At 39.6% G+C, this 23,154-nt stretch overlaps 1 protein-coding gene across 2 annotated transcripts; it reads right to left on the reverse strand.

Annotated features, from left to right (window-relative positions):
- Positions 1 to 31: 31 nt before the first annotated feature.
- On the reverse strand, positions 32 to 21,183 carry USP8 (ubiquitin specific peptidase 8). Of its 2 annotated transcripts, XM_058811339.1 has the most exons (20): positions 21,081 to 21,183; positions 16,401 to 16,571; positions 15,601 to 15,745; positions 15,010 to 15,095; positions 12,361 to 12,505; positions 11,685 to 11,742; positions 10,812 to 10,956; positions 10,390 to 10,552; positions 9,108 to 9,252; positions 8,730 to 8,923; positions 6,991 to 7,608; positions 5,679 to 5,768; positions 4,965 to 5,045; positions 4,336 to 4,598; positions 3,526 to 3,738; positions 2,881 to 3,091; positions 2,317 to 2,553; positions 1,680 to 1,822; positions 1,180 to 1,312; positions 32 to 967 (listed from the first exon to the last, which is right to left on the reverse strand). In XM_058811339.1, exons 2-20 carry the CDS (start codon positions 16,502 to 16,504, stop codon positions 782 to 784), a joined length of 3,360 nt encoding a protein of 1,119 aa, XP_058667322.1. In that variant the 5' UTR covers positions 16,505 to 16,571; positions 21,081 to 21,183; the 3' UTR covers positions 32 to 781. The 2 variants fall into 2 exon arrangements, with proteins under 2 accessions (XP_058667322.1, XP_058667324.1); XM_058811341.1 differs by lacking the exon at positions 5,679 to 5,768.
- Between the last annotated feature and the right edge of the window lie 1,971 nt (positions 21,184 to 23,154).

Below are 23,154 nucleotides of genomic sequence, written 5' to 3' on the forward strand. Positions count from 1 at the left end.
ACAGCTGAGAATGAAAAACCAAACCCAAACATACATTTAACAGGATATATTTTTAAATAATTTCTTCATTAAGGTTTTTAATGCATGTGTACATGAAAATTTATATTAAAAAATTAAAAAGGAAAATATTGTTTAGAATAACTCTGAAGTGCACAAATATTGACAAAAGCTAACAGAAAAAATAATACAGCTCTGCTTTTTTAAGTAGTGTTGCAATTACTTAGAGCTGGCAAATAAATGCAATCCTCTGAGTTTTAGAGATTCTCACAAAAAGGACAACATTTTATTATATACATAATTCTGATGTGCAAGTATGCAATCAATATGTACATTTACATTCCTAACTGTTTACATCGTTCTAGAGTATTCACAGTAGAGTCAAGCTTAAGGTTAGAAATGTGAAAAGGCCATTAACAGTGAAAGAAAAAAATAAACCAAGATATGCCTTGGGATTTTAAGACATTTTAAACTACTTGTTAAAGGATTTCAGATGACTAAGCTAGAATTTAATCTTGGAGCAGACTAAAAATATAGTTCTTTTTTAAATAAACAGTAATGCAAGTATGCTTGTAAATGGTTCCACAGATGGCAGTATGACCACAAGCATTGCCCATCAGTCTGACTGTGAAGCACTGCCACGGCCCCAGCGAGCCCTGCTGGCAGACACCCTGCTCCTCCCACTCCAGTGACTGTGTCTGCTGCACTTCTGCATATTTGTGTGCATTCCCAGGCCTACTTTGCTCTTGAAGAAAGAAAACCAGTTTCCTTAAGCCACATCCCTTTACGTGGCCATGTCTACTGCTCGCTGTTCATAGGAAGTATAAAAGAGAATGTAAGCAGCTGAGGACTTCACCGAGGACGCCGAGATCTCGGACACTTCGTGGTCATCAAACTTAAACCAGCGCTGTTTTGAAGCGTTTTTGCAGTAGGCTGTGTAGTGCCCCCCGTCCAGCCCACCGTAATGATTCTGTGAATGTAAGGCAAGGGTTAGTGGCCTTCAAAGCTGCCATTTTTTCCCTGCTTAGGGAAATAATCTAGAATGTGAAACTTTTACTAAATTGTTCTTTTTCAGAATGCAACTTAATCTGTAACTACAATGCAGCCTGGCTGAATCACACAGGCCACCCTGAGTCCTGGCATAAAGTGCAGCTGGAGTTTGAAATGTGACTGGTTACTCACCGATACTGAGAACAGATTGTATCTCTTCAAGGAAGTCTTTGGACCAATAACATACTGAGAGAGGTCAAGAGTTTCCAGTGGAAAATCTACTGAAGTTTGAAGCTTTTGTTTCCATCTTCCATCATAGGAAAATCTAGAGAATTAAAAAGCACCATGAAAAGCTACAGGCTGTTCACAAGCTATTCCACTGTATTAAGCATGTTTGTTTTCCCTGTTTTTAACCAGGATGTGATCTCAACTTAAGCCCCCAGTTCTGTTAACATTTGCTCATGTGTCTCTTAGCAAAAATAACAAGAGATCACTTGTGAAAGTGCCTTGGTAGTTACAGCCTTATAAAAGAAGCACCAGATGAAAATCAAATTCTTGCAACATTACAACTGGTAATGTATCTGTGACCTTCTCTAAGGTAAAATGCTCAGCCACTGCCATGGAACAATCCAGTTCCATCAAAGCCTGGTCTTTTAATCCCAAGTAATATCCACCAATCACCATTTCCTTACCGTTTCAAGTGCACAAGAAGCACAGGTGGTAATTTCCAAATTTCTATTTTTTTCAAAGAATCCCTTCGAGTTTTGCAATGGCTACAGTAAAATCTATTGTTATCAGTGAGCTTTTCTTCTTTGGAGAACAATCTAAGGCATTCCTAAAACAAAATACAGAGACTGTGAATGGTAGGTGTTTTTGCAAGTATAACAAAAATGCTTGTTTCCCATTTGGTTGTTAACCTGCATTGGTTATCTGCATCCTACATTTCACTGAGGAAAAGTGACTTAAATCTATGTGTGGAAGCAAGTTTTACTGCAGATATTAATTAGTGTCCTTCAAAATGTAGACAATATTTTGTTTAAAACCACAGAATACTTACACTGTGACCTACCAAAGCAAGTAATATACATGCTGCTATTGCAGCTTCAGTATTTCCATCCTGCTTCTAACTTAAAACTTAAGGGATGACCTATTTCTTTAAACTTTAGAAGAATTGAAAAAAAGTGCAGATTCGGTTCTGTTCACGTTTCAGGTCAATGCAAATTAAGCAGAATGCTGACCAACCCCTTCAAGCAGAGGGTGAGCAGCAGCAGCATCACAATCAAGTGGCAGTTTGCACTACAGGAGCAGTTTCTCTCCAGTTGCCCATACCTGCAGAGTGCATTTGCTGGAGGATGCAAGTGGCAATGACAGATACATGAAAGCCTCGAAGGTTCGGGACCTCTTGTGACACGTCAGACACTGCACGGTGGATTTGAACTGCCCTTGGAACAGCGCCACAATGATGGACTCGTTGAGCTGCTTGTGTTTGTGCCAGGCTATTTCTGCTGCACTTGAGTCATCCAGGTGATCATTATTTTCTTCCTTGTATCTTTTCCTGTTGTCAGCCTGGATAGCAGAAGTTTAAATACCACAGCAATATATTAACATATATGTAAGTAAGAAATCTCACACAGGCAAGCATATGATTGATTATTCACAAGAATACTTAAACATGTCAGTGCTGCCATCCAGTTCTTGTCTAGTGAGGCTTCTTCTATGACTCACTCCACCACCTTATTCCTACTACTTCAGAATTCCTACTTTAATTCTGAATAATCACATTTCTTTCTATACAAGGTTGAAGTACCATAATCTTATGGAATAGGAAAGTATTTTAAAAATTTCTCTTGATCTTCTGACAGATATATAATTTGTTTTAAGTGTACTGCTTACTTTATTTAGGTCCTCATGCAAGCCATCCATTAGAAAGAGAAGCAATTCTTGGGAGTCCTGTTGGCTATATCCTGCAAATTGGTCATTAATTTTCCCAATTGTAATTTTGAAGTCCTTTGGACTGATATATTTATACTGTCCTGCCCATAAAGCTTTCATTATTACACCAAACTCTTCAGCCACTTCACCTTTATGCCCCAGGAAATTTGACCTATAAAATAAGAAACAAAAAAAATCTGAGCCGTTCAAATAACTGGGTTTTAATATGAATATTTTTAATTCAAAACATGATCCCAATTTTAAAATATTTCTTTAGACTAAGGAAAACTGGCTATTAGACTGAGTTAAATTATCATCTATGTCAGCCCTGTAATTTGGTACCATATTCCAGATGGAAGGTACAGTATGTTTTGTGAACTATTTAAATATTCAGTTTGGTTTTAAAAGACTCTAGGACACATGTATTTTATGAATGTGGTGACCATAATTTAATTATCATAGTCCAGTAAAACCTGTTTAGTGACACAAATGAATTTTGAAAATGTCAAGGTGTCCAAAAGTTACCATTTGCCTCCTACATAAAAAAACAAACAGCCTCTGATCTTCTTGAATTGGCAAGTATAAAGGCAGGTGAGAGATTGTTACCTGTTAATATCAGCTTGATACAAGTTTCTGTTGAAATACTCAGCCAGGTGAGGTGCATTGCACAGACACTGCAATATGGAATTCATGTAGCAAGTGTTCCCTAGATTACGAAGTCCTGTCAGAGCTGGTCCCGATCCCCCAAACACGGGATTGAGATTGCGAATCTGCGATGCAGAGAGCCTGGAAATTTCTGCTTTAGTGTAACACGCAGGTCTATAAGCAAAAAATTATTTTTTAGGAGTTTCAGACTTGATAAAGTTGTTCACATAAACCAACAGACAGCACACCTCACCCCACCACCCACAGGGATTGGACCATCCTGGCACCAAACACCATCATTTAGGGCACTCAAAACCAGCCAGTGCAACAGTGAGTAGTCCATATACACTGGCTTATAATGAGGCTGAGTTTTAGGCACCATCAGCTGTGAGACTGATATATTTTCTTCCTTTATTTCTTTAATTCAGATGAAGAATTAGCTGTTTAATACAGTCTAAAATGTGAAAACTTGCATTTCACAAACTGTCAGAAGACAGACTTTTAGTATGATAACACAAATAACAGAACTTAAAAAGCAACTGTCATCCAATTAATAGACTGTAACCTCTGAAATTCCTGCTAATACATAACTATGATGAGAGAACTGCTCTATACATTGAACTTCTAGCAATGAAATTTCAGTCTATTACTCATGCATCCTTTCAAACCCACTTAGAAAACAGTAAGGAATTTCAGCTGGTTAAACACAAAGAAAGTCCTTTGTGCTGTCATACTGCCTGAGCTGTGATCTAAGTTATCAAACAAACATACTTATTGTCACGATTGACTGCAGGAGTGACAGGAATTCTTTTCTTGTCTTCCTCCTGGATGGCCTGGGTGATATCTGGGGACGAGTAGGAGCGCTTGAGCTTGGAGTGTTCCCTCTCCCGCTCAGCTGCCACCTTCGCCTTGGCTTTGCGCGTGGGAGGGGTGGATGGAGGAGTGGCTGCAGGAGCCATTTCTGGTGGGTACATCTGAACAGTGTTGGTTGGAGAGTGATAGTAACGATAGGTTCCAGTGATGTCATCCAGGAACTTGGGGAAAAAAAACCAAATAGTTTCAAACTCAAGAGAAAATCCATCATTAACTTACCTATTAACAACAGCACGAGGTTTTCAGACATTGGGATATTAAGTTGTGACTGGCCTCAACATTCAATGGATTAAATTTAGTAGAAGGGGAATTTTCACCAAAATGCCTATTAAACAGCAAAAACCAGGAACAGCAGATGAACTGTCCTAGTTTCATTACAAATAATATTAAAATTCAGAAAGTAAATGTGTGGAAGTTAAAGGGGAGTAAAAAAAAATGAAACAAGATCTAACTTAGAAGTAAGACACAACTGAAATACAGGACAAAACGACACAGAACAGTTTGATTTTCATTTCAGAAGGAGTTACCTTTACCCAACCTGCAGGCAGCCCTGGGACTATCCTTCCCATTTCCTCACTTCGTGCTCTCATTAATGGCTCCCGCTGGGACTAATAAACAAAGAGAAAAGTAAGGTATGTACAGTTCCCTATGCACAGCAACGAGCTGCCTGTGACTTCTCTATGGAGCTACATGATTCAGTGCAAACAGTACAATAAATCCTTGATTACAGATAGAAATAAAATGTATTGTAATGGTAATTTAGTATTTTCTATTGCTCAATCTAAACAAAAAACACAGGAACCTAAACAAAACATTTGCTGACACATTCCAAAAAAACAAGAAACAAACCAACCATTTAGTCTCATGAAAGTCACAAAACTCAATTTTTTCCCTGAAGAATCAGGAAACAGTAGGAGTATATGCTTCTGTTAAATTCATAAGGCTGAGCTTTTTTCTCTCTTAAAGTAGCACCTGAAGGTGTGTGCATGAGATGATGAATGCATGGAGAATGTTTGTTAGTGCCACCAGAAACACATCAAGACTTCTAATGGAAGTTTCAAGTATTTTTCATTCAAATATGACAAGTGCAAAAAAGCAAATGAACACTGTGAACATGGCATAGTCTTAAGATGGTGACTTTAAATAAAGTCATTGAAATGAAATGAAATGGAGTTTAACACAATAATCATAAAGCATCTGTGCTTAATTATTTTGACTACATACAATACATTTGTATTTACTTTAAGTCTTTCAGTATCTTGTTCAGAATCCTCTCTAAGGGGTCCTGGCTTTTGAGCTTCACTGTCTGGTTGTCCTTTAACCCCCATTTGCTGCAAAAGATTTTGAAAGAAGGCTTCAGTTTTCATCTGGCATGTCAGTAAAGAATGCTGATAAAGCAGAATTACTCTTTCTTTTTTGGTTGTTAAATGCATGTACCACAACAAAGTGGTTAAAGCAGGTGATTTTTATTCCTTCTGCATACTCTAGGCAATTCACTGGAATAGTTTTTGAAACTGAATGTTGCATTACAGTTTGTTCTGTAGTTTCAACAGCTCAGAAATAAAATGCAGAAATTCCACCCATGCTACTTCCCACCCTAAAAGTTGTGGGGTTTATAATTTGTTGTTAAACTTCAGGCATTTTTCCCTTTCACTCCTCACTTATCAAACCGCTCCATAGAAAAGGCAAACTGTGAAGCCAACATGAATTTGGTTGATCATAGGCCATCATTTTGGGATTATGTGACGTTTCTCTGTCAGTCAAAAGCTCATGAATGACTGTGCTAAATTTGCACAGGAAGATTTATTTTTGCTTTTTTGTGCATCTGGATTAAACAAACATCAGAATATGATCAAATCACAACTGCAATCACAAAAGCAGAGAAAAATATCCTAATTCAGCTTCTTGAGAAGTGGTTGTAAAGACATCTTTTCCATTGTTAACTTGCAAGTGGCTCCTGTTCTATGATCAGTTGATTTGTGCATTGAGAAATTTTGCAGTTTTTTTCAAGAATGAAGAAAGAAAGAATTGTGACTCTCCTCCCTTCCCCCCAAGGTTTGGAACCGGACTGTTTTCAGCAAAAATCCTAGATGAGGATGTTGCTTTGCTTCCTGTGCCAGGTAACGAAATCCTGTTCTGTCAGTGTTTCTACAGCTGGGGGCACTAAAGAGTTCCTTATGACACCATTGTGTCCTTAACATCACATACAGGACCAAGCTGGCACAAGAGATTAAATACCACCAGGCTTCTATTTTTGAAACAGAGGGTTGCAGTCTATGAACCATCATCTCTTCTAGCTACATGTGAGTGGGAAGTTTTGTTATCCCGTGGGGATTACATGCTGCCCTCCTACAAGAAAGAAACAAGCTTGTCTTGGGGAAAAAAAATCTATTTGTGTCTTGGTTTTAACTCTGTCCTCTACTTTTATGTAAAATGTGGTCTAAGTACACATCCAATTATGTATTTCAAATTGCTAGATTAAAACTGGACTATTCAGAATGATTTAAGTGCATAACTACTTCAACATGTGATGATGATTTTCTTTTCACTAACCTTGCCTGGAACAGTCACAAAGGTCTGAGATGCATCACCCAGTGCCCGTTTCTGTGTTTCTGGTGTTCGAGTTCCCTTTTCTCTTTCTTCCATGGATATTTTGTCAATCTCAATCCTTTTTGCACCAATGTTTTCTGGTTCATTTTTATTTTGCTTTTTTGCTTCTACTGCTTCTCTGTGTGCTCTTTCTTGTTCCTTTTCCTCCTGCTCTCTTTTTATTTCTTCATCCCTCTCCTTCTGCTCTCTGTCCTCTTTTGATTGCTGTAGCTTTTCTTTGTGTTCCTTCTCCTTCTGTTCCTCTTTTGCCTTTTGTTTTTGTTCTTTTTCCTTTCGTTCTTGTTCTTCTTTTTCTCTCCTGAGCCTCTCTCTCTGTTCCTGCTGCTGCCTCTCCCGCAGTTCCTTTTCCCGTCTGTTTTTCTCTAACAGAGCAGCAGTTTCTGCATGGACCCGACTTTTTTCTTCTTCTGTCAGAGTGCTCCTTCCATCATGCACAGGCTTTGTGGAGCGGTCTGGAACTATTCTTCCACTCTCACCAGACTGGCTGTCACTGATTGTACTTGCAGGTTTTGCTCTGTTTTCACTGAGGATTTTTAGTGAAGGCTTTTTAGAACGATCCACCTGTAACACAGGTGCAGAACACAGAGTGCAGAACAATTCACTACAGCTACCTCTACTCTCTTTGCTAAGCTCTTCCTAAGTGAGATTTGTAAGAGAATAAAGATTATATCAAGTTGACTTCTGCCAGAGAGAGATATCTTTCAATTTTATTAAATCTTCTCATTCAAACTGCTTGTTAGTAAAATTAGGTATTCATTCCAGGTGCGAACTAATAAACAAGCCCTGAAGAACCATAAGGACAGCATTATGTACTGATTACCACAACCCTCTATTTTTGAGCTTTCAAAGGTAAACATTTTGGGGCAATCAGGCAGCCTAATTTGGGCTTGGCCCTCTCAATCATGTGACAAAGCACATGTTTAAGGCAGATCTGCTTGATGGGAAGGGGTATTTAAGAATGGTTTATGCTCAACTGTTGTTGTTTTTGAGGCTGGAGTGAGTGCTCTGAAGAAATAAAAGCTCATCTGGTTCAGGGACAAACAGAACTAAGATCTCTAAATTTTACAGTATAGAGTCTCTTAAATGAGATCTATATTAAAGGCTGCATCTAGAAAATGAAGAGCTTTTAGCCATGTCTACTAAGGTAAGTACTATTTTAGTGTAAGAATTCTGCAAAGGTGTTTTTATAAAGTCTTATTCACATGAAAGGAAGAAACAAATTCCTATACTTTCACTACTGGACCCAGAGTGACAAAACACCTAAATGTTTTATTATTTGAATGAAGATGCAGTGGCTGGAAATCAGACCTGGGGAACAGCTAAGGTAAACCATGGCTTGTCCTCTCTGTATTTCATCCTATGTTGCTTTAAGTAGAAAGGTTACTTATAAACTTTCTGAATTAGTGATCAGTTGCTGGCCTTGAATTTCTCACATGCTCATGTAAAAACATTTATGAAAGTTCTGCTATTCTGTTGAGTGTATTTAGTTTCATATAATTCTGTAGATCAGTTACCACAGCTTCACAGACCACCAAGAGTCTCTGTACCAATATACTCATGTACAAGGCTTAAACAAATGTATTGGGTATGTTTACTTGTGGATTTCGAGTTCTGGGTGTGGTGGGTCTCTACCACATTAACCATATACTAACTGAAAAAAAGGAACAGGTAAAAAAGCTTACCTCAGGGATACTTCTTGTAACTGACATGGGATTAACTACAAAAGAACTGTCAGATTTTGGAACAGCAGCATCTTGTATGTTTGGTCTGTTAAGTGATTTTAGTCTCTCTTCCAAACTATCTCCCATTTCTTCATTTTCAGCAACAATGGGTAGCACAGGAGCTGGCTCTTCCAGAGATGGATATGTAAAATCCACTGCAGGAGGGGGGACAGGAGGGAACCATAAGAGAATTCTCAAAACAAAAGCAAAATAAACCCTCCATTCCAATCCAAAATTTAGCTTTTAGCCATAACAAGACTTTCCTAAAAACACCTGAATGAATGAAAGACTCATCCAGTAAGTACAAATGCTTGCTGGAGTGTTATCCTTTGTACTTACAAGAAACAGTCACTGCTTCAGTCCTGCCATGCTGGGGTGGAGTTACTTTAGCATTTGTTGTGTACTGGGGAAAACAAAGGAGCCAGTTTTCATAACCTCCCTCTAGAATTAAAGGTTCATTCTGCAGGATGGTTTTGCTTTCCCACTGCATGGAAAAAAAGTTTAAAGTTAATTGATTTAAAAATAGAAAGTAAACTTTTACAGCTTAATAGTGTTGTTTAAATTCCTGTGCCTAGACATTGAGAGATTGTTTTTTGATATTTTTAAACAAGAATTAGTGGTTGCAAAAATAGGGATCCTCTCTGTGTTTGGAGAATGCCCAGCACAGTTGGGTTCCTGGCTCTGCCTACAACAGGGTGTGAGTATTTCCAGTAGAGAAAGAACCACTTACTGCTACTTCACATAACAATCCTCCATGCAGAAAAGTATTTTTATTACAGTATTTGCTTCAGTTTCTTATCTGGTATGTTTGCTGAGGGATTAGTGATTTAGAAAGCATAACATTGACTTTCTGAAACCCCTTGAGAGTTCAGGGTTCAGACTGCCCTCCTCCTGCTGTCCTCAGTACTTGTTCAGTACTAGTACATGAACAAGACAGTCTAGAGAACAGTCTCTAAAGCAATTAAGAAGGAGAATTGCTGAACTATCTCTGAACCCCAGTGCTGAATGTCAAGGTAACAGAAAGATTTGCAGTCTTTCATAAGAGCCACCACTGTACAGAGGAGGGGCAACACAGCCACAGAGAATTTGACTCGAATGTTGGGCGTCTGCTCACTGTGGAGTCTATAAGCTTCCTGCACTGATGAAACTCAAATTTAAATTAATGTTTACCTAAAAGTCATATTCAAAAATGCAGAAAAGTGAACTTTGCTGAAAATATTTCTGGAGCCTCCTTCATTGCAGCCCCTCCACTGTGGGAAGTACCTGGCTGATAGGACTGCAATGTAGGTGGCCAACCAGTTTCCAGGGATAAGGAATTACTGTTGCTAATATGGGAGAGAAGGTGACTGTTCCTGGGAAACAGGACTAAAAGTATTTTCCCAAAGAACTGTAAGTTGATGAGCTGCTTGTTGAGGAAGTGAGTTGAATCATTCTGCTGTTTACCTGTTTAATAAATTATACTGTCATCTACTAGAGTACAGTATGAAACTTCAAACTACACTTCTGCTATCAAAACAAGCGGGCTTTGAAAACTCAACCAAGTGTCATTAAATATAAGTGCTTCAAGGCCTTATTTACTAAGATGAATTAATTAATGAATTAAAAGATGAAATTTGCCAACCTTAAAAAGTGCATCTTTCAGGCTCTGTAGAGTTGTTCCCAGCTTTAAGTCTTCAGCAGAACTAAACCAGTCTAGCAGTATAACATAATGGAACTGTCCTCTCCTCTTCCATGCATCCCTAGACTCCTCCGGGAGTCTAGCTTCAATCAGGTAAGCAGTATCTCTGAAATGAATTAACATGCATTTAAAGATTCATGTACAAGTAACATTCTGTCCAACAATATATAATCTATAGATGTTTATGTGCTTGGATAAAATAAATATACATTATGTTGAAGTCAGTACATGCAAGAACAGAGCTGTGCAGATACATCTCACCCACTGATCTACAGCAGGGATTCTGACACTAGGTGTACAAGATTAAAAGCATGTATTTTTTTAGAAAATTAAATATTTCACTCTCATTTAACATCATATCTTACCCAGGATGGATAGCTTCTTCTGGGACACTGATGGATTTTGGAATACAGGATTCCTGATAATCCTTTGATTTTCGAGCATCCATTATAAGCAATTCAATATTTTTGTCTGACATCATTGCAAACAGTCTCTCAGGTGTGACTGCTCCTTGAAAGAGAGAAACAATTACATGTAAGAAGCCACATTATAAATGAAGATAGCTATGAAGGGCTATGGTATCTGACTGGTGCAATCAAGACTGCAAACAGATGAAACAGAACTAAGAAGTCCCACAAAGTCATGGAGGTGAGACATTACAGCATGGGCCTTTTACTCCCACTGCTGTAGTTATCAGCACCTGACCTGTTAGATTAGACAATACTGAATATTTCAGTGATTAACAAGTTTAATGTACTGTGGTCTCATTTAAATCAAGCTACATAGGCAAGCATTTGTGAACTACACGCTGCAGATATTCCTCTTAAGAACTCCAGAGAACATTTTCATATACTCATTACAGGAACAAAAAGCAGAAGGTTGTAAGGAGAATGGAAAAATTTTGTATTTAACTGAGTAAGCTGTCATATTTCATCCTTGCCTATCAGCAGTAGAGCTGTTTTTCTCTCTAACCTGACCAATTCAGGACCAGTTCATCTTCCATTACTGAACAGTTGAAAAACTAACTACAGATCTCTAAGTTTATGAGAAGTAATGAAGGCTTTAATACAGAGTTTAACGAATTACTGATTTGTTATAACTGAAATGCAGGATACTAGAATCTAATCAAAATATTTTAACTGTGAAATAACTCCTGAGAAGGACTGCAGCTGTGAGGTGATTAGTGCACAGTCATACAGACATCTTTTTCACATTTGTGCAAGCACTGCATCTCTTACCACTCAGGCTATCAGACTGATCTTTTCTTTCCAGTGAATGCTTTGTCTCACCATTAATCTGTATAAGGGGAAAAAAAAATTAGCATGTAATACTGAGAACTGAGGTGGCCAACAGACAATGACGCTCACAGAGCCTGAAGGAAACTTGTCAGACAGTTAAGCCACAGGAACAAACACAGCACAAGGGACCTGCATCTGAAGATGTGCTCACAAATGTACTCAAAAGATACTGAGGTTGCTGCCCTGCCTAGACAGAAAACAGTTACAAAGGTAACACAACCTAGGACACCATCATCTAACAGAAGAAATTCTTAAAGTATTTGTTGAGAATTAAGTGTTAATTGTTTCCACACTACTGCTAAAAAGTCAACCTTCCCCTAAAATGGAGACATGTTATCCTTAGTATCAGTTTGTCACCATTACCTTGGATTTCTTGCGCTAATTCTGGCATAAAACAGAATTTGACTTAGTCATAAAGCTCAGTCTATCTTATACAAGACTTGGAGGCTACTAGGACTTCACATATTCCAAAGAAATGTCAAAGAAGGGTTATGGAGAGTGTACATTACTTCAAAAAACCCCCACCTTGATTCTGAACTGGAAATAGCTACTAGTAGAGACTAAATTGAAACTATACATTCAGATTGAATTGGAGTTTGTAAACATCTTCACTTACCCTTTGGCTTTTTCCTTTGGAATCCACAGCACTTTCTGAGGAGTTTTTGGCTGAGCTCTTTCCGTCATCTTTTGGTTCTTGCTTTTTCTGCAGCTCTTGTCTGTCCCTCTCTTCAAGTTTTTTCCGAACTTCAGCTTCCTCGTATCTATTGGGGGAAAAAAGTACCTTTTTTCAATATTGTGGTTTTGGCTAACCTTGGATTATTATTATCAAAATCACTAAGTCTTCAGTCAAAATCTTTAAAAGAATTACTTAAATTTTAAAAAGTTAAAGTATTGCCAGTTTTTGTATTCCAACAAACTCCATATTTCTTCCTAACTATGTGGTCTTATTTCTCCAACTTTTGGGTTGGTTTTCTTATTGTTAAAACTTGATTTGAGTCCTATTACATAGCCACTGATTGTAAAGTTATTTTTTTCTTCAAACCTGGGGTCATGCTTAGTTATGGTATCTCTGGATGTTTTTCACTTTCCACAGACAACTGTAGGTACTGGTGACTTAAGGTAAACTCCAATATATTACAACAGTGATCCCAGGTATTTTATTTCATTTTGCAATGGAGCCAGTGAAGAGTAATTTAGCTCAGATATCTAAATTTGCGTTTTCTGGAAGTTGGATCAGAACTACTTGTACAGTAATCACCTACAGAATGTAAGCTGACTCCATGATGTGCTCACCTGTGTGCCTGGTGCTTGTTTCAAACACTGGGCCTACAGGGAAACCAATGCAAGAACTGTGTTCACTCAGGAGTTTTGGGGAATGAGGTCTTGCATACAACTGTCCTTTTCATAAAGCCTCAGATTTGAAAATTACCCTCCCAGCCTTTCACCACTGGAAGGACAATCATGGTATTGTAAGGCAGTGATCTCCAAACTACAGTTTTCAGATCACCCACTGGAGGTTTGTACAGTCACATCATTGCTCAATAGTATTCACTTATATTTAATATAACTGAGTAGTTTAAGGGTTACTAGTATCATAAAACAAAATGAGAATGTTTGACCTAACAATTTGGATGACTGAAGCAAGAAGTAAAACATGAACTCAGAATTGTGCTAGTAAGTGCTCATTTTAACCAGATGTTGTATAATGAGGGTTAAAATAACAATGACAATACAGCTGTATGTTAATAACCTAGATCATTCAAATTCCACCTCCAAGTCTACTGCACTAATTGCCCACTAAGAGGAAGGAGGCAGCAAGTCTGCAATTTTATTTTTAAACAGGTTTCTTGATTTGGCACAGGCATTATAAGTTAGAACTGAGCATTTTATTCCCACTTGGAGTTATTGACACTAAAGCATATTTCAGATTTTAGTTTAATTTGCTCAGTATAAAATATTTACCCATCAATTTCCTATTTATACCTCTGAAGCACGTAGTAGGTCATTCATGCAAGCATTCCTGCCCCTATACAAGTTTCATCACCTCTACTTTTAGTTAACAATTAACATTCAAACTATTTGCTGGCCTACTGCCTGGGGAAGAAATTATACAAATAATTTCCTTGAAACTACTTCTGTAGTTACACAGGAGTCATGTTTCATTTCTGTTACCTTTAAATATTTACACATTTTGCCAGAGTAGTTAGAAGTTACTGCATCAACTCCAAAACCCTGTTCCTTTCATAAAAAGACATAAGCTACTTAAACAACAAGTCTCTACATTTTGGGTTTCTCTGATTCTATCAATGTTTACTCTTAAGAGTGAATTTGTAGCTGTGTTTAATTGTAAGACTCACCTAAACAAAGAAAATCTAAAGATTGTTTCATACACAGCGTCATGAGATCTTTGTGAAGTCAGTCTTCACATGCATGTAACTACACTCACAGTTCACCTAAACTAACTTTATAGATTTAGCACTTTGGAGGTATAAAATACACTTTCACAAGAATACTTGGGAGGAGGGGCTGGGACAAGACACTTGTGAAGGGAAATGTGCCCAGCTGCAGAAAGAGAGAGTTAAAAGAGTGAGAACGTTGCTAAGGATGCAAGAAGCAGAGAAAGCTGGAAATAAGAACTACTGTGCTAAATATCACCGAAAGATAGACCCTACCTTACAACTTCTTACTAACACAATTTCATGGCTTATGGCACAAAGATATAACTTGTCAGCTGATAATCAGGTACCCAAAAGGCCATTAGCATCTGCTCATTTACATACTGGCAGAACTCTGCATTCCACACACATATCTGCAAGTGGCTAAAGAATCAAAACCTGGCATTTCTTAGTGGAAACTACATCCAGACTAGGGGGACTTTTTAGCATATCTGATTATTAGGAATGTTCATTAATGTATTATGTTGAAAGGTTGAGGAAGAAATTGCTCTTGATCATCTCTCCTGTGTATGTACTTCAGACCTTGTGGTTTCTTTTTATCAGTCAATTAACAAAACCAGGAGGCACTGTCAACAAACCAAGGAATTAGCAGAAAGTGTACAAAATGACAAGTTATTGGAGTGTGTGGCAGTGAAAATTATCTCTAGTAAAAGACTTCTAAATAAATTTAAGCTCTCAAGAGTTTCAGGTACCTATGGTTTGCTCAAGTGCAATTGCTTACTACTAAAGAGCATGAAAATCTGCACTTGGCACAGATACAGGCTCGAGGTAAAAGGAATAATGTCTTAGCCATCAACTATATTACATACCTGAGTTTAAGGCTGTCTGACAGTATTTCAGCTTCATCAAGAGCTTTTTTTAAATTTGTAGGTCCCAGAATTGAATGAAAATAATCCTAAAATGACAAGCATCACATAATATAAATATGCAGTTTAACAATGCTTACTTCTATGCATGTCAAGAGTCACTAATGTATGGAGAGCTGATATAATATTAATGCTAAAAAAAGAACTAGTTTGAATCAAAACATTTTCCATTCAAATATGAGTTTGTAAGAAAGACTAAAGTCTAAGTCTAAGACTTACTAAAGTCTTACTTGTCTAGTCTAAAGACTAGACAAGGCAACTTCACCAAAGAAGTCTGACTGATAAAAATTATGGGAATACCTTTCCATGAAAAAATATTCACAGATCTGACAATTGTATAGTTCATACATAAAAAAGAAAACTGTAAAAAAAATTAACATCAGACTTCTCAAAATCAAGAAAGAAAAAAATAACACCATAAGTGAGACAGTTTACTTAATATCAGTGTGATCCTTTGAATGTGTTTTAGTGTAATTCTCTGTACTTCTCATACTTTGACCAATGCAGAAGAGATCAGACAGAAATCTTTTATACCTGCTGCTGCTTAAAATCAGGTCTCTTTCTAATAAGGTTATAAACAGCCACATATTTCATGTATAGGATGTAAGCTTTTTCTTCATCTCCATCCAGTCTGCTTTCCTCTGCTGCCTTGAAAATCTTAAGGGCACTCTGCACATAACTGAAAGCAAAGAAGAGGAGTAAAGCACATAATTGTTGACTTGTCCTCAAACACCTTTTCATTACAAGATGCCATCTTAAGTGTTTACAGACTTCACCCATATATTAAGCATTTGCTTTTATCACCTTAATATCAAGCTTTCATTAACTATGAATTGCAATCATGTTCTTCCAAATAATGTTTATCTTTGCTAGTCTGTTTACCAGCCTTATTTAAAGTCTTCCATTATTAAATACCATAGTGAGATATGGGAAAAGGTACTTTCCCCTTCTAAGAATAACTTTCTTTCTAGGAAAAATGAAGTTATAGTAAGACAAAATTAAATCATCGATTGTCTAAAAATGCTAGAGGCAAAGCATTCAGACACTTGCTAAAGGTTTTGTCATTTTTACAGGTCTGCATTTATGTAGCCTTTCCTCTAAGTATGTGGATTTTCACGGGCATTGTGCTCTGTCCAAGTCATGTTTTGGCAGTATGCCAAGTGGTTTCTGAAGGCAGTAAGCATATCCAATGTGACAGCTGAGAGCCATATATAAGACTATTGAAGATTTTGTATCTAGCAGAAATAACGAAGGAAATTTAGATCCTCAACAAATTTGTTCTGGAACCACAAATATTTTAAGTATTAATTCAAAATCAATTATAACATATATACCTTTTTGTACTGGTCTTTTCAGGTTTTACTTCTGTCTTCTTGTTGAGATCTTTCAATGAAGTAGAGAGGTAGAGCTCCTTAGGTACAGATGCCACAGCAGGCATGTTAATATTGTTACTTATGTCCCTTCTAGGATGTTACAGCTTCTTAGAAGTCTCTACCAATATTTTTCTGGAGGAGGAAAAAAGGCAGGAAGAGCCAAATTATATTCCAATTCCTTTTAGTACAGTAGTTATAGTTACGTGTGTAGGTTTATTACCTAATTCATCTCACCTTATGTGAGCTAGCAGAGTGTTTGAACAATTAATAGTATAAATTAATATTTCAAAGTGACAGAATTATTTGAAATCACTTCATGTAATTGATCAAGAATGTTCAGCAATATCCATGCTAACAGGAAAATTTAAAAAAAAATACTGACTCATGAATGTTCAAAATCATCATATCCAGCAAATTTATTCTACTGAAATGCCAGCAAGTATACTATCAAAAAATAGCTGACTCCTCTGTACTCTGCAAATACACATTACTCCCCCTGAAAAGTGACTTCTAAAGTCTTGCTAAGAGATAAGCTGAGAACAGGGAGGCTGCTACCATTAAAGTCTACTGAAACATCTTGGACATTCTGTAGGTCTTCAACCCCTTGGGGCCATTGACTCTGCATTTTCATTTGGAAGTGCTCTCCAGGCAGACATGAAAGAGTTAAGCAGAATTTGGTCACAAGGGACTGTTACATCATGTTATCTGAGACAGGGAAGTCCAGGAAGTCTCCTGCAGACAGTCTTACCAAAACTCTTTGCATCTAGTACACAGTGAGCTATTTTATTTTAGCCTTGGGGGTGGCAGGGGAGGAACTGAGCTCCCTCACAAGGAAGAGGGGAGACATTCAGATGTCAGCAATACTGAAGGAATGAAGGGGGACTCAGTAGAAGACAGACACTCAAATGCTATCAGCAAGGAAGTTATTTCCTAGTAGAGAAAAGCCACATAGCTTTTGACAAGATGAAGGTAGAGCATTTCTCTTGCACTCTCAATGTGATCAGCATCAAGTGTGACCAAAAAAAACCTGTCAGTGACCTCAGAGGGAAGTTTCACCTGACCAAATTGATCATTAGCCACTCAATGAGGTAGTCCCAATTTCCCTCCCTCTTTCTCATGCTGGTCTGGTACTTCTCCAATCTCTTCTTGGGCCAATTCATCCTGCTGAAGAAGCAGAAAGGCGACACAGCTTGTGCAAGGGCAGCAGCTGGAATGTGCAGCCAAGAATGAGAGGCTAAGGTGGGAATGGGATCATTCCCAAGGCTCAGAGCTGCTGTATTCCCTGAAGCATTGCTGCACAGAGTATCGCCAGGCCGACTCTTGTTGGGCTGGGAACTGGTTATCAGACAAAACACTGAGTTAACACAAGCCTTTGGTCTAAGGTCTGGTAAGCCAAGGTCAGACTAAACAATATCCAGCAAAATAACTTACTGCTTCAACACAGATGCTGTACTTGCTATTTTCCTTGATAACTAGGTATCAGCTTTTTAAAACTGAAAAGTTTGTTAAAAATCCTCTCTTAGTGGACTTATTTCCAGATAATTCTATAACGTAAGTACTGAAGTCCTCAAATACTATCTTTAATACATACAATTAAAAACATATCCCATACCTAACTCATCTTAAAACCTTGTCTTTTGTATATGATGTGTCATTCATCTAATTGTAACTTTCAGGGGGATACTTAGGAGCTGAAAACAAGGCAGATAATTCATTAGAACTGCATGCAGTAGAAACAAAACACAGACATTCCCTGCCACAAAGAAGACCTTTCCAGTACAAAAGCCTTTTAGCCTAAAACAAAGACATACTTTTTGCAACCTCATAAAGAGAGGCTCACTCTTATGAAGATTTCAGTATTGCTTCTCTCATTCTACCTTCAGAGCATGTCTTTACCTGGCTTTTTTTTTTTCACCATGGAACTGTAAATAGACTTTTCCTTTGAAGCTTTTAAGTCCTTTCCAAATATATCTTCAATGTTTGCTCTGTTATGTAACCAGTATTTTCTTAATCTTAAGTGGCAGCATTTGGTTGTGTTCTGACAGAATATTGTAACTAAATACGCAGTCTGAATAATATATGCACATAGCATTAGAGTGCTGTGTGCATATGAACAAAAAAAGCTCAAGATTATGTGCAAGATGAACCATTTAATGATGTCAGTAAATTCTCAAGTGTTGCTGACACACCTTGAAAAGGGCAGATCTTCTGGAACATCATCTATACAAATGCAGAGCTAGTAAATAAAAGCCACCTCTGAGCTTTGGCCTGAAACAAAAATTGTCTTTCCACATTTTCTTATGGTCACTAAGTTATAACTGCAGGTCTTTAAACTGCCATGCAAGTTCGCTGCTGAACTTTTATTTTCTGATTATAAGAAATTTCTATACTTTTTTAAAAACATGAGCTTTTAACCACAGTAGCTGATGAATGAAGTATTACCCTTTGACCTCCCACAACATCACAATTCATACAATATGCTGCAGTGAAATGAGAAAGAACGGATAAGGAATAGCATTTTCTAAACTTTTTAAAAAATCAAATTCTCAACCACATACTTAATTGAAATACACACAGCATATGTGATAAGTTGATATGAGGTTTCAGTTGCAGTTTCTAAAACATTTTCTATGCAGAATTTTAATTTTGGATCTGTAACTAACATTTTCAGGTTTATGCATCACAAATGCCCCAAGTGGATTTTAGTTACTACAGACTGACCATTGTCAACTGCTCAGTCTTAGCTTGTAAGGACCCTTAAAATTTCTTAAGCTTCTACTAAGTTTTAAGATGTTCATTACCTTAATTTTCCTCATACTCAAATGAACATGGTTTATTTCCTTAATTTTTGAGCAAGCTTTGGAAGACTATAGTTTCAAAGTCCAAATCAGCTCCTTCATTGATAAATATTGCCATCTGTTTTTGAACATAATTTTTTTGCAGATATCAGATTCCTAACTGGCCTAGTCTCAGTGGAGGAATCCAGCAAAATCCAGTTGCACAAATGCAGTTTGGAACTAGTCAGCATCAGAGAAAACTGCATCATAAAACCATGAATAGAAGGGACTGAAAAAGTTGTAACAACTGAATCCACTATTAGTCGACCCTATGAGGAAGAAGCAACAACCTATTTCAGGTTTGTCAACTTTTATCTTAAAAATTAAGATCAAACCCAAAACCTGAGATCTTTTCTACCCCCAGCAGAAGTATTATCTCTGGCTCCTTTTTCATACCTATGAGTGCTGAAAACAAGGCCAATATCCCAAAATATAAGTGAAGTCATGCTTGTATGATTATAGGCATTTGACATACTTAGAATGGATAGTTTTACCCTGACAGAGAAACATACCTGTTGGTAACAGGTTTTTCAACATGTAATTATCATGCCAGTTTTACTAAGGATGTGAGTAAGCTTTAAGTGGAATGACTACAGGAAGAACAATGCACAGAAGCAGTTACACTGCAAGCAATGAACACACTAACACATTGAGAAATAGACACAAGTAATGTGCATCACCAATTCAGGTATGTAATAAAGTATTATTCACTTATTTTCCTCTCTAGCACTTGAGCAAGTGAGAAATGGATTTCTCATGAGCATTAAATTACTCAGTTTTCTCAGAATTAAGCTGTACTGTCTGCACTTAGTACACAAGAGTTGGTTTTCTTTAAGGTTATAATTTTGAGTGTAGAGACTGAGAATTTTTCAATGACTGAACTACACAATCAATCAGCATATTGAGTTCTGGGAGTCCTTCAGCTCTCTTCCAGGTATTGTTAATACTACAGGCCTTGGTCCTGTCACCTAATGTGCATAGGATGATTATAACTATTGGGGCTTCTTCTGGCAAGTTCATTATGCTCACAGAGAGTACCCAAACTTTCACTGTTCTGTTTCCAGGGCAGTAACACATCACGGGTCTCTCTGGGCCATGTACCCTGCTGGAACCCGCACCAGCCCGCACTGCCAAGCCTCGCAGGGACTCTGTCCACGCAGTGAGAAAACGCTTTGACAGACAACCATCCCACACTATAAAGTTTCTTAAATACACTGCATTTTCTGCAGGAAGTTTGACAGTAATTCTAAGTAAAACCACAAACAGTTCCACTTGTTATTTAGATAAATGAACATTTGCAAGGCGTAGGCAAACAGCAGAGGTGATAAGAAGCCGGGGAGGTGACAGGGAGGCAGAAAACTCCTTCAAGTTTCCGAGCGGGCGGTCAATAGCGCTGCGGCGGCCCGGCCGGGCTGTGGCGATCTCCATGACACCGCAGCTCGCCGGCCGCAGGAGTGCGGCACTCTGGGAAGCGCCGCTTCCCTGCCATCTTCCTCCGGCCGCTCGCGGGCTCGGCGCGGCTCCGCCGGCCCCGCTCGCTCCTCACTCGGCCGGGTAAGGCTGGGAGGCTGCGGGCTGCCCAAGGTCACAGCGCCGGCTCCCCGCCGGGCCAGGCCCGATCCTCCCCGCGCGGCCCAGACCGGCTCCCTGCCCTCCGCAGCCCCTCGAGGGCCGCTCCTCCCGCACGGCGGGGATGGGCCCCGGGATCCTCCAAGGGCGCCCGCCCCTCCCGTCACTGCCGGAGTCCCCCTGCCCGCAGGCCTCGCTCCCCGCCGGCCCAGAGCCGCCCCGGCCGCGCACTCACCGCCGCGGGGACTCGCTGCCTCCGCCCGCCGGCCCGGGGCAGGCCCATGTCCGAGCGCGGCTGCCGAGGAGACGCTACGCGGCCATGGCTGCTAGGGCGGAACCCGGCGGCGTCCCTCCCTCCCCGCTTCCCTCCCTCCTGCCGGCCTCCGCTCCCCGCGGGGGCGGGGACTGTCACGGCCCTATCCGTGCCGCGGGGCCGGCTCGGGCCGTGCGGGTGCGGGCCGGCCCCGCCGCCGTCCTGCGGGCCCCGCGGGGGCAGCAGCGCTGGGGCGGCCGGGGGACGCAGACCCACACGCCGTGGAGCCGCCTCGGAGCTGGGGTGGCTCCGGGGGCGGTGTGAGAGGAGGGAGACGCGGTGACCTCGCCCAGCAGCACGGCCGGCCCTGGAGAGCGCTCCGGGTTACCTGCCGTTACCCGCCGTGCCCCGCCGGCCTCCACGGGCTGCTGCCCGCCGGAGCTCGCTCCTCGTCTCGGGAGCGGGACGTTTGTCACTGTGGCCAGGGCACGAAGAGCGGGCTCTGGGGGCTGTCACAGTCTGTAGGACATGCCAGCGTTTGTATGGGGTGTTAAACTGTCACTGCACTGTGTAATCTGGTGTAGGAATGCGAGACACCTCGCTTTATAAAAATATCCTATTTTTAGTTTAGAGAAAACTGGATTGCTAGGGGACACTCCAAGTTTTCTGCTGATGGCAGTGTTTTCTGTGCACCTTGTGTTACTACAAGCATCGTGTCTCAGGGATGGCAGGTACGTGTGGATGTGCTGGTACAGTCGTGCTGGGAAAAGGGGAGACGCTGGTCCTGCCGTGGAGACCTTACACAAATGGAGGAGATGCTCTGTGCTGCCACAATCCTGACCTGTCCCCTAACTGTTGGAGGGTGAGGGGATTCAACAACTACATTTCAACCTGGTACTCAGTTTTGCCAATGGAAGTGTCTTGTGAGCTGGAGCAGTTTCCATCAGTGACTTTAGAAAACAGGGAGGTCTTGGAGCCTAAACAGGGAAGTTTAGAAAACATGGAGATGCCTGTCTTCATGTAGCCTTCCCAAATACTTCTGATCCCTTGCCCAGGAAGTTGAATTGTATCACAGCCCCTAGCACAGTAACGTTGGTTGGTACTGGCCACATGAAAGGCGCAGACAATTAATCTTTGCAGGGTGTGTGAGTGATCAGGCATTTGAAAGGTTCTGGGAGCAATGAGAACAGTGATATGTCTCCTTTATTGTGCAGAAAGGTGAATACCAAAGTAAGTCAATAGATTCCAATAGCTCTAAGCTGAACTGAGTAACAATAACACCATGCTCTTGTAAGTGCCTTTTTCAGACCTGCTCTATGTGTTTTAGCCTGGGTGAGTGATGCCAAAAAGTTATGACAAGATGGAAGGGGTGAGTCCACTGATGCCAGAGCTTGGGATGTGTACAAATTCATGTTGACTCTCATACTCACTGCTGTCCAAACTGGACTCAGAGAACCCTTTTATTGTTTCTCTTATATGAAAAAATTGCATGATACAATCTTTGGTTTTACTTGTATGGGCACACCCCAGCCATATATAGAAAAGTGTTTGGGGAGGAGTTGCCTATGCAATTAGCTTTACCCCACTCCAGAGCTTGTTAAAACATGCTAATAATGTTGATTAAGTTATGCTGTGGTTGCCTCAGGTTAGAACACATTTCCCTATCAGCACGTATGTTCTTGTGTAGCAGTATTAAATAAATAAAGAAAATAATTTTAGTAGAAATTGGTGTGCTTTTTAGTAGAATGCATTAGATTTTTAGCTAAAAAACATTTACATTTTCTAAAGCAGGGTAAAATAGAAACCATGCTTTACAGATGTGAAAGATGTTCTGACTGCCTATATCAGACATCCAATGTCTCTCTCTTACAATGGAGTTTTGGTGAATGCCTTAAAAACCTAGACATGATTATTTTGGGATCATAATAATGAACTGATACACAGTACTAATGGACTTAATGTAGACTGCATTGTTCACCTCCATGAGAGATTGTCATTAATATGGAAAGCTTGGCTTTGCTGTAGCACTGCTGCTAACACCACAGTCTTCCTGTTT

This window comes from Ammospiza caudacuta, chromosome 10, assembly GCF_027887145.1.
Source record: "Ammospiza caudacuta isolate bAmmCau1 chromosome 10, bAmmCau1.pri, whole genome shotgun sequence".
Classification (NCBI taxonomy): domain Eukaryota; kingdom Metazoa; phylum Chordata; class Aves; order Passeriformes; family Passerellidae; genus Ammospiza; species Ammospiza caudacuta.

What these genes read in the sequence shown, in the direction of transcription:
- USP8 (XM_058811339.1), bottom strand. Translation starts at nt 16,504, where the DNA reads ATGCCTGCTGTGGCATCTGTACCTAAGGAGCTCTACCTCTCTACTTCA. An exon ending in TCAGTCTGATAGCCTGAGTG is followed by an intron (nt 10,957 to 11,684) that starts GTAAGAGATGCA and finishes CTCTCTTTCAAG; the next exon opens with GAGCAGTCACACCTGAGAGA. An exon ending in TGAAGCAGTGACTGTTTCTT is followed by an intron (nt 8,924 to 9,107) that starts GTAAGTACAAAG and finishes CCCCTCCTGCAG; the next exon opens with TGGATTTTACATATCCATCT.